At 39.5% G+C, this 16,898-nt stretch overlaps 1 protein-coding gene across 1 annotated transcript; it reads right to left on the reverse strand.

Moving 5' to 3' along the window:
• Positions 1-8,365: 8,365 nt before the first annotated feature.
• LOC308110911 (uncharacterized protein) lies at positions 8,366-10,868 on the reverse strand. The gene is made up of 6 exons (XM_080465531.1): positions 10,805-10,868; positions 10,366-10,695; positions 9,806-10,144; positions 9,595-9,720; positions 9,472-9,500; positions 8,366-9,376 (listed from the first exon to the last, which is right to left on the reverse strand). Exons 1-6 carry the CDS (start codon positions 10,845-10,847, stop codon positions 9,248-9,250), a joined length of 996 nt encoding a protein of 331 aa, XP_080321657.1. The 5' UTR covers positions 10,848-10,868; the 3' UTR covers positions 8,366-9,247.
• Between the last annotated feature and the right edge of the window lie 6,030 nt (positions 10,869-16,898).

The following is a 16,898-nucleotide window of genomic DNA, read 5'->3' on the forward strand; positions in this document are numbered from 1 at the left end:
GTTGTTGATCAGCTGTCATGTTGGTGTGGATTAAGTACTGATGCATAATAGTGGCTTTACATTGGATTTGGATTGTGTTTTTACTGTAGGACATAATGTCCTGCATTGTCTGTATTGGCACAGGCGACTATCAGTGGTGTCTGGTCAATAGAGGGTGCCAGGCGCCGGGCACTGCCCCCCCCTGGTGGAAGCAAGAGGAATGTTTGGGTTTTTTAAAATATAAAATATATGAATAAACTGTAACACTATCAAAATTTGTTTATGCCAACAAACTAACAATGGGCCCTGAACTGTATTCGCTTCATTTTTTACAGATAGTCTTCAATAAGAGGGAGGATTTCTTGATTTCTCTCTCTAATTTGTGTGTGTGTGTGTGTGTGTGTGTGTGTGTGTGTGTGTGTGTGTGTGTGTGTGTGTGTGTGTGTGTGTGTTTAGCCTGGGGCAATGAGGTGGGGCTTAGTAGCGATTTCCCCAGTAGCATGCGGTGGTGTTTCAGTCAGTAACAACCACAAAAAAAAGTGTTGTTGCCTATGACATACAGCCAACGTAACAGCAGCACATTATGTCCTACAGTAAAAACACAATCCGAATCCAGTGTAAGGCCAATATTATGCATCAGTACTTTGTCAATACCAACATGACAGCTGATCAACAACCACAGCACATCAAGACACCACTGTGCAGCGTCGCCATCAGATCATCTTCCAGTGTTTCCCTCTGGTTTGCACCGAGACGATTGGATGGGAAAAACCACTTTACAATCAAAAACAGCACCAAATGCCAAAAGCACACTCCAAAAAATTATTTGTTGAGTTAACGTAATTTAATCATGGCACACATTTCCATCTATTCAGATTAAGTCGATTGAATCTCTTTCAATCATGTTATATGAACAACATGCATATGTGTTGATGCAACATTATTTAGATATTTATGTTCAATACATTAGTTTTTCATAGAATCTAAACATTATTTTTCTGTTCATCCAATTAATGACAATGTAATTCACTCTACATTGGTCAAGCATTTCAACACAATGAAATCCAGCTTTGTTGGATCAACACATTCTACTCAAACTAATCTTGTTGAATGAATTATAGTTTTAAAAGTCTAATTAATTTAAATCGAATAGTTTCAATTACTTTTCTTCCAGCTGGTACAGTGAAGATTGACATTTCAAATGTACACTATTATAGAGTCTACAAAACCTTTTAAACAACTTTATTTTTTTCACAAAATAACATGAAAAACTGTTTTCTCTAATGTTTTACAAAATATTTTAACCAAAAATATTTGGCTCAGTTTGGACAATGAACATAAAAAAAATCAAGAGTTTTGCAATGCACATAATTAACTTTTTCTTAAACAAAACAAATGTTTGGGTTTTTTTTAAACCACACGACATGACCTTACATGAATATAACATTATAACTCCACTGTTATTACAAAAACAGCGGAGGAAAAGAGCATTACATTGCCTGATGAACTGTAGTAGTGCAAACAAATCACAGATGTTTTAAACAAAATTATTGGTGGAACAGAAAAATAAAACGCTTCCAATGCAATAAATTAAAATGCCATCAGTCACAAGTAAACTGAAAAAACAGGCTTTCAGATGCTACTTATACCATAAAGCATACATTTTGAATAACGATTCTCTCAAACTCTATTGTATGAGCAGCATAACAAGATCACAATTAGTGACTATTTTACTTTAAAGGCACGAAAGACACTACATTGTGTACACCCTATTTTACACACCTCATACTCAGAATATGACTGTTCAACTCAAAACAATAATTTTGACAACATAGGAGCGCAAAAGTAGCAACCACATGTGTTCCCTTGTGGGAGTACAGGTAACACTATTCAAACATTTGCAGGTTTGTTTCAGTCTTATTCAGGCTGACTCACTCCAAAAGTTTGTTTTTCAGGAATTGCACCTTAGATGACAACCTTTGCCCGTCAAGATTAAGCAAGATCTTCTGCCCAACTTCAAATGTGCATTTGAGCTCTGGTGGGCAGCTTAAGTTCAAACAGTACACAAGTCCAAAGAGCCGAGCAGAAGCCAATGCAATGCTGCCCAAAGCGCTCAGGCTCTCCACACCTTCAATGAGGACACCAATGTCCTCTGGGTCATCCTGAGGCTCTGCACCCTCCTTCTTTATGACATACGTACACCCCCATCACTGTTTGCTCCATGACACTGTTGGCTTCTGTGTCTGTGGGATGAAATGTAACAAATAACCATGAACAAAAGTAACTCCTAAAGTCAAAAAATTCCACAGAAAGTGACTGAAGGCAAGAAAACAAATAATGAAATGCACTTTTGGGAAACCCTACCAACTGTAAAACAGGAGAATAAACGACAATTAATTTGTACTCATTCAGATATGTACACCAACAATAAAAGGGATATACATTACATAAGTGTACTGAATAAATACATAAATGAAAGAAACACAGCTACAAAGGATAAAGATTTTCTGATAACGGTACAAAACTGACCTGCTATTTTTCTACAATTAGTTACAGTTCATCTAAGTTAGTCAGCAATAAGAGGGTGGGGTATGTAAGACTAATGTTTGCAGCATTATTCTAATATTATTCTTTGTCAGGTACTTTAGTATTGTAACTGTGAGGTTTTTATGGGTGTTTTGGATGTTGGATCACACGTCACAGTTCAGTCTCATTCTGACTTTGGATAGACACTAATTCACAAATAACTTACCATGTATTCTTTCACAATTGTTTCATGGTCTTCATTTAGGTAGGTGCACAAACACTTGATGATACATCCACGTCTGGTGTGTACAGTATCATTCTAGAGAGAGAAAAAAAGAGGCAATATAATTGTAATGATTTGTGTCTCAAACAGAAACTGACTTTCCTTCAGCACATCAGGCACATTTTTCAGGATTAGCACACATTTTCATAGTGAAAATATCAGAATGTCACTCCATGACTTTTTAAGGACTGAAAATGTACATTTCAAGACAATTCTAGGGGCCATTTTATGTTTTTCTTGTTTATTCACATTGTCTGCGTGTGCTCCCCTGTTGCCTGGCTATGTGTGTGGGTTTTATGTTCGCCCACTAGGGGGCGCTGGGGCAATGTGGGAGGTTATAAATCCTCCAGGTAATCCAGGTAATGCCTGTGTCTGTGTCCAAAAACTGGTGCTCAGTCTTGCCCTGGTCCAAAAAAGAGTCTGCAAGGGACAGTTTCTGGACTTAATCTAGCGGCACTTGAACCAATTTAAAGTCCGCTCTGGAAACTTAGATTCAACCCGTGTTCAGAGCAATAATTCATCAAGTCCAATGTGCAGATTGTCCTTGGATATAGCAATCAATTTATTGGCATTCACTATCCAGCAGTCGATGCCCATTATTTTTGTTCTACTCAGCCTAATACTGAGTTCCTATAATTCCAATATTACCAATGACGTTGCTATTGATCCTCGGCCATATTAGCACTGACATGGTCCAGAAACTGTGCTCTCCCAGACCATCACAACTGTCACCAATTACATGGAGGGTTTACAACCTCCCACATTGCCCCAGCTCCCCCTAGTGGGGGAACATAAAACCCACACATATAACCAGGCAACAGGGGAAGATACAGACAACATGAATAAACAATTAAAACATAAAATGGCTCCTACAACAATTATTCACATTCATAACTGTTGAGTACTTTCACAGAAGTGGGGCTGAATGTATGCTGATGCAGTCAGTTTATAACCTGCACGAGTCAGCACTTGCCAGTCCCATTTTAGAGAAGTACACAGCAGTAGGCAGAGTCCTAATTAGTACCAATGGGTATTCTGAAGCAAACCACCAAAACAAACAAAATAATCTATATTAGGCTAGGCATTATCTCAATTTCAAATATTTTGCCTGCTGAACTTAGTAGTACTTTTAAGTATGGAAGTTTGGAACTTTTACATTTGACAGATTTGTCAACCCTCTACCCGCAAAGCTTTGCTTTTTCTTTTTTTTAAGTGTCTAAAGTAGTGTTTTGGGTTTGGCCCCACAGCTCCCATTAGTAACGCGCCCACAGACCAAGTCCTCCTGTGACTGACCGTCTCAGAAACATCACTTTCATGTTTCACTTTTCATGACTGCTGGAACTCTGAATTTTTATACAAACCTTGGAGACTGGCAGCAACAGGTGTCGTATTTTTCGTCCAGTCGCTCCACCTTTGACACTCAAGATTTCCATCAAGCATGGTGAATACCGGTCAAGTTCAGCAAAGAAAGTAGAGGGCAGTGATACATTGGAAATTCGCATGAATTCCTTGTCAATCTGAAACCACAAAAAAAAAGGTCAGAAACAACAGAGAGAAAGTAAGACACAGACGATCACCTACTAAATATTAATAGGTCTTTATCTTGCTGTTCTTCAGTGCACATGTGTGTACTCTGGTAGATTGGTATGATATAGCATGTTACCTCTTTCACAGTGAACAGAGCTGGCCATCTACTTTTAAAGTCTGCAACCATAGGCTGGCCTTGTAGAACGTCTTGCCGTCTGTAAGAGAATGTTTTTCCATTTTCTGACTGAGCACAGAGTCATTGTTTCTTTTTTTGATTTCAGAAAGCAGAGCAACTCTCTCCTGTTCCAGACTTTCTTTGGTTTCTCCTTTGGGATGCTCTAGGCAGTAGTTAACTTCTGCTCTTCTAGGCTTCTTTACATTCAATGCAGCGAGAGGTCGGTCTACTGATTTGTTCTTCAGCAAATTTATCATCACTTCAGCACATCCCAGGCCTCTGAGTTTGGTCCGGAAATTTGCCATTTTATACTTTAGGCTGATCTTCCACCCGTAACAGCCATTAAAAGAGCCCTGCTCTCTGAGGCAAGGATGTTTTTTCACAAGTGCTTCTGCAACATCAGTTAAATTACTGTCTGTTGGGTACGCTTTAAATCTAATAATTTCTTGTGCCAAACTTTGCAAAATGAAGGATTTCAGTTTTGGTGAGTGGTTTAAATGTACTCCCTGTGTTTGGTAAACACCATTGGCCCTCTGGAGTTCAACTTCAACGTCGTAGCTGAAACTTGGGATAGTGGAAACACTTGGCCAAACACTTAGCCTTGCAAAAGGAGAACATGAAGAAGAAACAGACAATGTACTATCTGTGTCGACTGAGGAGAACGATGATGAATCTGTTGGGCCCTGGACTGTTTCTGCTTGACTGCTTGCTGCTGAATAATTGTCCTCTCTGTCACCCAGGACATTGATGATCTTGAGGGTTGCCTTGAGATGTCCGAGAGGTTTATGAAATCATTGCCGAAATCAGCATCTTGATACTGAAGCCGAAAATCCTGCTGCAGTCCAAAGCTAGTCTTTATTGTAAGGCACAATTTCTCAATGGAGTCTGGGATCCCTGCTGGCAAAATTAACTTCCTGGCATCATCTTCTCCCAGGACAATCCTCAGTCTGATGGGCTGGGACATTGTGTGGACCTGAATATGAAATCAAAAAACACACAACTAGGTAAAACAATAAAAAATTGACCAACTACAATCAGGGGAGTACCACATTTTTGAATACCCAATTGTTAATTAGTATTCGACTGTAAATTGCTTAGAGTGTTATGTTGGGGTTTATGGTTGGTTATTAGCATATAATTACTGTAAGTAATAGATTACTAAAAGTAATAAATCACTGGAAGTAATTTATGAAGAATTGAAATTATTAATGGAAGTAAACGGTCATTTACTCATTAACAAATCCTAAAGTAATTGAATAATTACTTTAAAAACAAAAAAAATAATAATTATTAATTTGCATAAATTTCTTATTTATGTATTAATAATAAATCGGGGCACCACCAGATAAACTGGAAATAGCTAATATCAAAATATCAGTCTCGTTTGTAAAAAGTTTATTTAAGTTAGTTAATATTTCTGCATAAAATATAACAATCTTAAATAGAATGGAAGGTGTGAGATCCGAGCACAGACTGTTACAAACCAGTGAATTGTCAACAATAAATACACAATAATCACCAAGAAGCGTACAATTCAGCTAACAGGCGTTTATTAATAAAAATTTATTAATTCATAAATAATTCGGAAATCATCTCATAAATCAACACATTCAAATAGCAAACGACATCTAACACGGAGATCTAATCTATTAAACAGCAAACACTATGTACAAAGAGTGTGTGTGTGTGTGTGTGTGTGCGTGCGTGCGGTCTTGAGTGAGTGGGTGTAATGACCTCGAACGTCCACCAGGTGGAGGCAGACGTCGGCGGGTCAATGCGGTGACTGTGACGACCACTAGGGGCGTGTGGCGGCGCGCAGAGGGAGAGCGCAATAACCTGATGTGTCCACCAGGTAGATGTCAAGAGGGATTGCGATGACCCACGCGACCACTAGAGGCGTTTGACTCGCTCTTTCTGGGAACGCGGCGGTTGCTTAGCGGCCAGATAAACAAGACGTCCGTTGAGTGCGCGTGCGCGAGGGCGGTCTTGGAGCGAGTTAGTCTACCGAGGGCGTAACGAACGGGCGGTTCCGTTGGCCCGGTTCTGAGCACCTGAGTCCTAAGTGGAGGTCGGTTCCTGCAGTTAGAACTCTTGTGATCAAAACAGATCTGCTCTGCAGCAGCTGACATGCAGTAGTGTGTGACCTTATCTCGATCTGATAAGGGGGGGGCGCAGGGCTGCGAGGAGATCCGGGTTAGTGGAGAAAGGGGGAGAATGAGAGAGGATGAAGACAAGAGAAAGACAGAGAATTCTGCGCGGCTCGGTTCTGAACCCTGGTTCCTCCACACAGAGCTCCCAGTGGGCCTGGAGCTCACTCGGACCTCTGGTTCTGAGGTGGAAAACCAGAGTCCTGGACTTGGTTGGTGCGGCCTTCTGAGCGGCACATGGAAACACATTGCATTTTCAACAGAACATCATTCTAACTATTCTCTGCCCAGACAAAAGCTCTCACCCTTATAGTTCTTGGTGCTGAAAAGCACCGTCCGTGGTGCTGTTGGTTCTGGGAGGCTGTGGTAACTGGTTGTTACCGGGTCGGAATTCAGGACGCTGAATTCAGAGGCCTGGCTCCCGCTGCAGCAGTGGACAGCAAGGCAGTTGAAGGAGGAGAGGAGGAAAGGAGACGCAGGCTCTGGTCTCCAGAATCCCCCAAAAAAAGCAAAAATAGAGGAAAACAGAAGATGTAGTCCAAACTGGGTCCTGCTGGTCCAGCTGGCTGGCGTTGGTGTTTCTTCTGTTCTTTTGCTCTCTTTACCATCCTGAGGCAAGCAGAGACATGTGTCCCAGCCGATGGTCAGTTGAGAAGCGGAGAGATTTGATAGAAAGTGAGTCTCACCAACTTGGGTTTGGACCCCTGTGGTGTGTTCGGGTCTGATTCAAGCATCCTCATTGGCCACTTCCGGGGTCTGGCTCGCTCCCCTGCTGTTTTATGGCCTATCCATTGTTGCTAGTGTTTTCCTTTCGGGGGAGAAACCTCAGGAGGAGTTCATGGAATCTTCAGCCCCAACAGTTATATATTAAAAGAACAAGTCTTCAAGTTTGATACCATTTAAAGGATGGGCTGATTGTAGAACAAAAGCTATTTAGAGATTAGGAAAAGACAAGGACAGAGACAAGCTTGAAGTGACTACCTGCCAAACACAACACAATAACCTGGTTATTTTGGTAAAGGGGAAAGATTTTTCAATTGAATCCTCAAATGAGTGAAAAACATAGGGAGCTGATCAAGGAGCAGAGGGAGACCATCTGTAATGTTTCAGTTTAGTTAATGTAACATGAAGAAATATTATGATATATAGTGCTATAGTGATGCTAAACAGAGCACTAAGGAGAAGTTGCTTAATTAATTCAAAGGCCTTGCTTGAAAATGTAGGGATTTGTTGTCGTAAACATTTGTAAATAGGATATTTTCAAATCTTGGGTATTTTTTTTTATTTGGCAAAATATCTATTTTAATTTCATTTAACATATATTGGCTGTTGAACATTTTGAGAATATTGTATTCTTAATTAATTTTCTGTAAATAGGATTATTTAATTTCTTTTTACTAATAACATAGTTTAAAATCATTTTTTTAAATTAAAATCGAAACCAAAATTAACATCAATATTTGCTATCTTGGCTTGATCATGACTTTTTTATGTCATGCTGCTTCCCGTCTGGTTTTATCACTAATCACATCGTGGTGTATAGCGACATAGCACTGTATATTCATATCTAGTTCAACACATACAATGAATTTAAAAGAGATTTTATATCAGAACGACAAACTTTTATGAACATAGAAAATTCTTCATTTGAAAATGATCAAACATCACATTTTTAAATAAAAAGAAAGTCGATATAAAAGCAAATAAATGTAACAAAAGCAACCTGTTTGAATAATTGTGTTTTATTTGACTGAAGCAGATAAACAAGATGTGTAAAGAAATTTAGTTTGATTTGTTTAAATTGAACTGATACATACAAGGGAAATTTAAATGGTAAACACTTTGAAGAGATAAAAATATGCAGGATACCTTCAACACGCTGTCACAAACAAGAAAAAAACAATGAATAAAAAAACACACTAGTCCAGAACAATAGAGAATATTTTCAAAACTTCATGGTGGATTACATTTTCTGAAATAATTACATCATAATCTGCATAATGAGAGTAAAATGAGCAGAAAACATTCATATTTTCAATAAACCAACTGAAGTAAAGTTTAATGTGATTTGCTTTATTATCAGAGACATGAAATTCAAGTCGTATACTGGGTTACTTATCAGAGGTGGAAAATAAGTGATGAACACTGAAGTGCAGCTGCTGTTACTTTTTATACATTTTAATTGATCACAATGCATCAAAATATCAGTTCATTTTACTGGACTTTTATTTTCTTTGGTTAATAGCAGGCAATCATTTCATTTTACTGTATATTCATGTAATAATGAAGTTCAACATAATTTCTATTAAAGGAAATTTCATCTGTTTAAAATACATATATATTTTGTAAAACTTACAATCCAAAAGTTGGCATATTAATTTAAACTGTGGCCTTGTTTATTTGCAATTTACATTGAATATAAAAAGTACATAACATGGTATAAACTGTACTTGAGTATAACACAAGTAACCTAAATTACTACTTGATTACAAAAATGCAAATACAGTACACATGATCTATTACTTGCACCCTGGTAACTATATTTTCAATCAGCTTTTGTATAAAAGGAAAATCACATCACCGTCATTTATCAGATTGAGATTAAATGATTTAGTGGTGAAAACGCACGTCAGTGTAGATCGTCTCTTTCTGAGCCGAGTTTGTGTTTCCTCTTTCTGCTTTGGGGACTTTTCTCCTGCTGAAGGTTGGTGCAGAATAGGTCAATGAAGCTTCTTCTCTCTGTGGAAATAGAAGAAAATGTATAAATGTTACAACTTTATTTACATGAAAATAACTGAAATTAGAATTCCAGTTATTTCATCCTGAGACTTTACCTGCTGATCACTGCTGACCGGTTCAGCATCTGTTTTCAAAGAAGATATTTTCAAAATAAGTAGTTTTAAATTAATTAAAAACTTCACTAAGTGTTAGACTGATATTCATGAAACTTGTATTACCACAGTTACAATCCTTCTTCTTCTTGGTCCAGATGAGATAAACTGAAACAGTCACACTCGCAGCCAAAGCAACACAGACAACACAAAGAGCTATTTCTGATTTATTCAAAGCTCTCGTGTTGGGATCTGAGAAAATAAAACATTGTATGATATAGATTTGTTTGTTTTTTACATTAGAAACCATTTTCCTAGTAAACTAGTCTGAACTGACCTTTACTGTCCAGTTTTGCTCCATTTCCAAACATGATCTCTCCACATGCAGCCACAGCACAGTAATAAGTAGCAGCATCAGAGACACTGACCTTCTTAGAGAAGTTATAGAAACATTTCTGTGAAGCGTTTCCACACTCTGCACCGTCTCCAGCAGTATAAATGAAACTGGGGTGAGATTGATCTGATCCGGCTCTGAACCAGTAAACTCTGGAATGTTCTGGACATGTTTTCTTCTCAGAGTCAGAGAGAACCGAACACTGCAGAGACACCGACTCTCCTGGATGGACCCACTCAGACGGAGGAGCTTGACTGATGCCAGAGAAGACAGACTGGGGTCCTGGGAAGTACCAAATAAAAAGTAAGAAACCAGTTGAAGAAAATATATAAATGAATAAATAAATAAGTTGGTAAGTATATCCCTTAGTCAATATGGAAGTAAGAAGATATTTGTAAATAAATAACAATTTGTATGGAATTATGGAGTTAAGTGTGCAATTAAAGAATTCAAATGTGTGTGAATAAATATGAAAGCCTGCATATAAAATGAGTTCACTTTACCTTTAACTTTTAGAAACACTCCTCTCAATAATGTCAAGTCAGTCAACCAGGTTTGAACACAGTAGTAAAGTCCAGTGTCGATCATCTGAGCTTGATTAATGTGCAGAATAAAAGTTCCAGGTCCTTGTTGGGTTGTGAAATGAGGAGTTTGATTAATTTTATTAGAATTAAAGCCCAAAGTTCCTCCCAGGAATTCAGGCTTTTGTCCAGAAATGATTCTGATCCAATACAGCCTCACACCGTTCTTGTCTTTCTCTCGAGGACACGTCAGAGTCACATTTTGTTGAGCAGCAACAGACTTTATCTCAACCTTCTCATCACCTCTACAGCCTGAAAGAAACAAGCAAAATCAGCCAGTGAATAAAAGAAACAGAATTTTAAATGTACCATCATCATTCAGTGTATATTTACAGAATCTGACACTTCATCAAATACTTACTCGCGACTCTGATCATCAACAGAAAACAAACTAGGAGCAACATTTTCTGAGGAGTCCACCACTGACTGTTACAATCAGAGCGTCTCCACTTTATTTGTAATCTCATAAAGTGGGAGGGTCAGACATCACGACCATCTGATTGGCTTCTCATCACACTGAAGGATGTGATGAGAAACACGTCCAGGAAATACTTTGTAATACCAACCATGCACCTGAAACACATGAAACAACATCAACAGCAGGCTGTATGGTTGTATCTGTGTAAAGCTCACATGGTAAACACAAAGAGACCAACCGAAGAAGAACAGAACCTTTTTATACTGTTTGAAACCAAAACTGAAGAAATGGTGGAGTAAACCTCCTCTTTTCAGAGCATTTTCAATTTTTACCTTGATGACCTATTTTACCTTTCTCTCCAACCATCTACTCTGGTAAAAGCCATTATATAGATAGAATTTTAACATCAAAGACATGCAGGACATGAATGACAGAGCTACAGCGGTAGAAGAAATTACTGTCTTTTTAAACAGAACTCCCGACCCAGCCTCCTCAGAACCCCACAGACTGGCTGTTTTAAAATTAGTGGAAGACTTTACTTTTTAAAAAGGTGTCTAAGTTTTTTTTACTGTGTTTTTGTTGCACTTTGAGATTTGTTTAAACAAAATGTGCTTTATAAATCAAATGTATCACTATCATCATTATTATTATTATTATTATTATTAATATTATTATTATTATTATTATTAGGACCGAGGCCCCAATTGTATTTGTAATGTTTCTTATTGTTTTTTCTTTGTTTTTCTTTGACTCCTGACGCCTCATTGAGCCCAAATTTGACCCACTAAACACACTCAAATGTTGACCAAATTTGGCACGCTCATCAAGACTGGTGAAAACTTTACGAAAATGTAAAAATTAACCCCCACAGTGCCAAAATGTGCTCTCTAGCACCACCTAGAAACACTAAAATGGCCACCACAGCCCGTAGGAATGTCGATATAGAGAGATCAAACCAAAACTCAATTGTTCGTCTACTCAAAACCTAAAAATCACTCGCTGATACCCCTTCAAAACACTATTAAATGACAGAGGAGACTCTGCTGCTCAAACAATGTAATCATGGCGGCCCGCCACGTTCGCTCCGTTCATTCATCTCCGCATAGCCTCTTTCTCCGTTATTGTCATTCACACAGACAGATGAGCGAGCATGCATGACAGCGGTGCATGAGACTCGCACGGTCCGAACCCCCCATCAGGAGCTACAATCGTCCCCCCCCACGTCTCTGTGGAAGACACTGGAAAATGATCTGATGGCGACGCTGCACAGTGGTGTCTTGATGTGTTGTGGTTGTTTATCAGCTGTCATGTTGGTGTTGATTAAGTACTGATGCATAATAGTGGCTTTACATTGGATTTGGATTGTGTTTTTACTGTAGGACATAATGTCCTGCATTGTCTGTATTGGCACAGGCGACTATCAGTGGCATCTGGTCAATAGAGGGTGCCAGGCGCCGGGCACCGCCCCCCCTGGTGGAAGCAAGAGGAATGTTTGGGTTTTTTAAAATATAAAATATATGAATAAACTGTAACACTATCAAAATTTGTTTATGCCAACAAACTAACAATGGGCCCTGGACTGTATTCGTTTAATTTTATACAGATAGTCTTCAATTAGAGGGAGGATTTCTTGATTTCTCTCTCTAATTTGTGTGTGTGTGTGTGTGTGTGTGTGTGTGTGTGTGTGTGTGTGTGTGTGTGTGTGTGTGTGTGTGTGTGTGTGTGTGTGTGTGTGTGTTCAGCCTGGGGCAATGAGGCTGGGCTTAGTAGCGATTCCCCTAGTAGCGTGCGGTGGTGTTTCAGTCAGTAACAACCCCCAAAAAAAGTGTTGTTGCCTATGACATACAGCCAACGTAACAGCAGCACATTATGTCCTACAGTAAAAACACAATCTGAATCCAGTGTAAGGCCAATATTATGCATCAGTACTTTATCAATACCAACATGACAGCTGATCAACAACCACAGCACATCAAGACACCACTGTGCAGCGTCACCATCAGATCATCTTCCAGTGTTTCCCTCTGGTTTGCACCGAGACGATTGGATGGGAAAAAACACTTTACAATCAAAAACAGCACCAAATGCCAAAAGCACACTCCAAAAAATAATTTGTTGAGTTAACGTAATTTAATCATGGCACACATTTCCATCTATTCAGATTAACTCACTGACTTCCAGGCATTTTCAGCTTTGGGAAGTGCGTTCTGCTAGCGTTTTCAGGGGATTTGACCCAACTTTGAAGGGCCACAGAATATGCATTTTGTTAGACTATGTAAAACCAAGGGCACTCTACATTGGTCAAGCATTTCAACACAATGAAATCCAGCTTTGTTGGATCAACACATTCTACTCAAACTAATCTTGTTGAATGAATTATAGTTTTAAAAGTCTAATTAATTTAAATCTAATAGTTTCAATTACTTTTCTTCCAGCTGGTACAGCGAAGATTGACATTTCAAATGTACACTATTATAGAGTCTACAAAACCTTTTAAACAACTTTATTTTTTTCACAAAATAACATGAAAAACTGTTTTCTCTAATGTTTTACAAAATATTTTAACCAAAAATATTTGGCTCAGTTTGGACAATGAACATAAAAAAAATCAAGAGTTTTGCAATGCACATAATTAACTTTTTCTTAAACAAAACAAATGTTTGGTTGTTTTTTTTAAACCACACGACATGACCTTACATGAATATAACATTATAACTCCACTGTTATTACAAAAACAGTGGAGGAAAAGAGCATTACATTGCCTGATGAACTGTAGTAGTGCAAACAAATCACAGATGTTTTAAACAAAATTATTGGTGGAACAGAAAAATAAAACGCTTCCAATGCAATAAATTAAAATGCCACCAGTCACAAGTAAACTGAAAAAACAGGCTTTCAGATGCTACTTATACCATAAAGCATACATTTTGAATAACGATTCTCTCAAACTCTATTGTATGAGCAGCATAACAAGATCACAATTAGTGACTATTTTACTTTAAAGGCACGAAAGACACTACATTGTGTACACCCTATTTTACACACCTCATACTCAGAATATGACTGTTCAACTCAAAACAATAATTTTGACGACATATGAGCGCAAAAGTAGCAACCACATGTGTTCCCTTGTGGGAGTACAGGTAACACTATTCAAACATTTGCAGGTTTGTTTCAGTCTTATTCAGGCTGACTCACTCCAAAAGTTAGTTTTTCAGGAATTGCACCTTAGATGACAACCTTTGCCCGTCAAGATTAAGCAAGATCCTCTGCCCAACTTCAAATGTGCATTTGAGCTCTGGTGGGCAGCTTAAGTTCAAACAGTACACAAGTCTAAAGAGCCGAGCAGAAGCCAATGCAATGCTGCCCAAAGCGCTCAGGATCTCCACACCTTCAATGAGGACACCAATGTCCTCTGGGTCATCCTGAGGCTCTGCACCCTCCTTCTTTATGACATACGTACACCCCCATCACTGTTTGCTCCATGGCACTGTTGGCTTCTGTGTCTGTGTCTGTGGGATGAAATGTAACAAATAACCATGAACAACTTCGTAGCTGAAGCTTGGGATAGTGGAAACACTTGGCAAAACACTTAGCCTTGCAAAAGGAGAACATGAAGAAGAAACAGACAATGTACTATCTGTGTCGACTGAGGAGAACGATGATGAATCTGTTGGGCCCTGGACTGTTTCTGCTTGACTGCTTGCTGCTGAATAATTGTCCTCTCTGTCACCCAGGACATTGATGATCTTGAGGGTTGCCTTGAGATGTCCGAGAGGTTTATGAAATCATTGCCGAAATCAGCATCTTGATACTGAAGCCGAAAATCCTGCTGCAGTCCAAAGCTAGTCTTTATTGTAAGGCACAATTCCTCAATGGAGTCTGGGATCCCTGCTGGCAAAATGATTTTCCTGGCATCATCTTCTCCCAGCACAATCCTCAGTCTGATGGGCTGGGACATTGTGTGGACCTGAATATGAAATCAAAAAACACACAACTAGGTAAAACAATAAAAAATTGACCAACTACAATCAGGGGAGTACCATATTTTTGAATACCCAATTGTTCATTAGTATTCGACTGTAAATTGTTTAGAGTGTTATGTTGGGGTTTATGGTTGGTTATTAGCATATAATTACTGTAAGTAATAGATTACTAAAAGTAATAAATCACTGGAAGTAATTTATGAAAAATTGAAATTATTAATGGAAGTAAACGGTCATTTACTCATTAACAACTCCTAAAGTAATTGAATAATTAATTTAAAAACAAAAAAAAATGAAAAATTATCAAAAATAATTTTTAATAAAAAAAATATTAATTTGCATAAATGTCTTATTTATGTATTAATAATAAATCGGGGCACCACCAGATAAACTGGAAATAGCTAATATCAAAATATCAGTCTCGTTTGTAAAAAGTTTATTTAAGTTAGTTAATATTTCTGCATAAAAAATAACAATCTTAAATAGAATGGAAGGTGTGAGATCCGAGCACAGACTGTTACAAACCAGTGAATTGTCAACAATAAATACACAATAATCACCAAGAAGCGTACAATTCAGCTAACAGGCGTTTATTAATAAAAATGTATTAATTCATAAATAATTCGGAAATCATCTCATAAATCAACACATTCAAATAGCAAACGACATCTAATACGAAGATCTAATCTATTAAACAGCAAACACTATGTACAAAGAGTGTGTGTGTGTGTGTGTGCGTGCGTGCGTGCGTGCGTGCGTGCGTGCGTGCGTGCGTGCGTGAGGGAGTGGGTGTAATGACCTCGAACGTCCACCAGGTAGAGGCAGCCATCCTCGGGTCAATGTGAGGGGGTGTAATGACCTCGAACGTCCACCAGGTGGAGGCAGACGTTGGCGGGTCAATGCGGTGACTGTGACGACCACTAGGGGCGTGCAGCAGCGCGCAGAGGGAGAGCGCAATAACCTGATGTGTCCACCAGGTGGATGTCAAGAGGGATTGCGATGACCCACGCGACCACCAGAGGCGTTTGACTCGCTCTTTCTGGGAACGCGGCGGTTGCTTAGCGGCCAGATAAACAAGACGTCCGTCGAGCGCGCGTGCGCGAGGGCGGTCTTGGAGCGAGTTAGTCTACCGAGGGCGTAACGAACGGGCGGTTCTGAACACCTGAGTCCTAAGTGGAGGTCGGTTCCTGCAGTTAGAACTCTTGTGATCAAAACAGATCTGCTCTGCAGCAGCTGACATGCAGTAGTGTGTGACCTTATCTCGATCTGATAAGGGGGGGGCGCAGGGCTGCGAGGAGATCCGGGTTAGTGGAGAAAGGGGGAGAATGAGAGAGGATGAAGACAAGAGAAAGACAGAGAATTCTGCGCGGCTCGGTTCTGAACCCTGGTTCCTCCACACAGAGCTCCCAGTGGGCCTGGAGCTCACTCGGACCTCTGGTTCTGAGGTGGAAAACCAGAGTCCTGGACTTGGTTGGTGCGGCCTTCTGAGCGGCACATGGAAACACATTGCATTTTCAACAGAACGTCATTCTAACTATTCTCTGCCCAGACAAAAGCTCTCACCCTTATAGTTCTTGGTGCTGAAAAGCACCGTCCGTGGTGCTGTTGGTTCTGGGAGGCTGTGGTAACTGGTTGTTACTGGGTCGGAATTCAGGACGCTGAATTCAGAGGCCTGGCTCCCGCTGCAGCAGTGGACAGCAAGGCAGTTGAAGGAGGAGAGGAGGAAAGGAGACGCGGGCTCTGGTCTCCAGAATCCCCCAAAAACAGCAAAAATAGAGGAAAACAGAAGATGTAGTCCAAACTGGGTCCTGCTGGTCCAGCTGGCTGGCGTTGGTGTTTCTTCTGTTCTTTTGCTCTCTTTACCATCCTGAGGCAAGCAGAGACATGTGTCTCAGCCGATGGTCAGTTGAGAAGCGGAGAGATTTGATAGAAAGTGAGTCTCACCAACTTGGGTTTGGACCCCTGTGGTGTGTTCGGGTCGGATTCAAGCATCCTCATTGGCCACTTCCGGGGTCTGGCTCGCTCCCCTGCTGTTTTATGGCCTATCCATT

This window comes from Lipophrys pholis, assembly GCF_963383615.2.
Source record: "Lipophrys pholis genome assembly, chromosome: 6".
Taxonomy (NCBI): Eukaryota; Metazoa; Chordata; class Actinopteri; order Blenniiformes; family Blenniidae; genus Lipophrys; species Lipophrys pholis.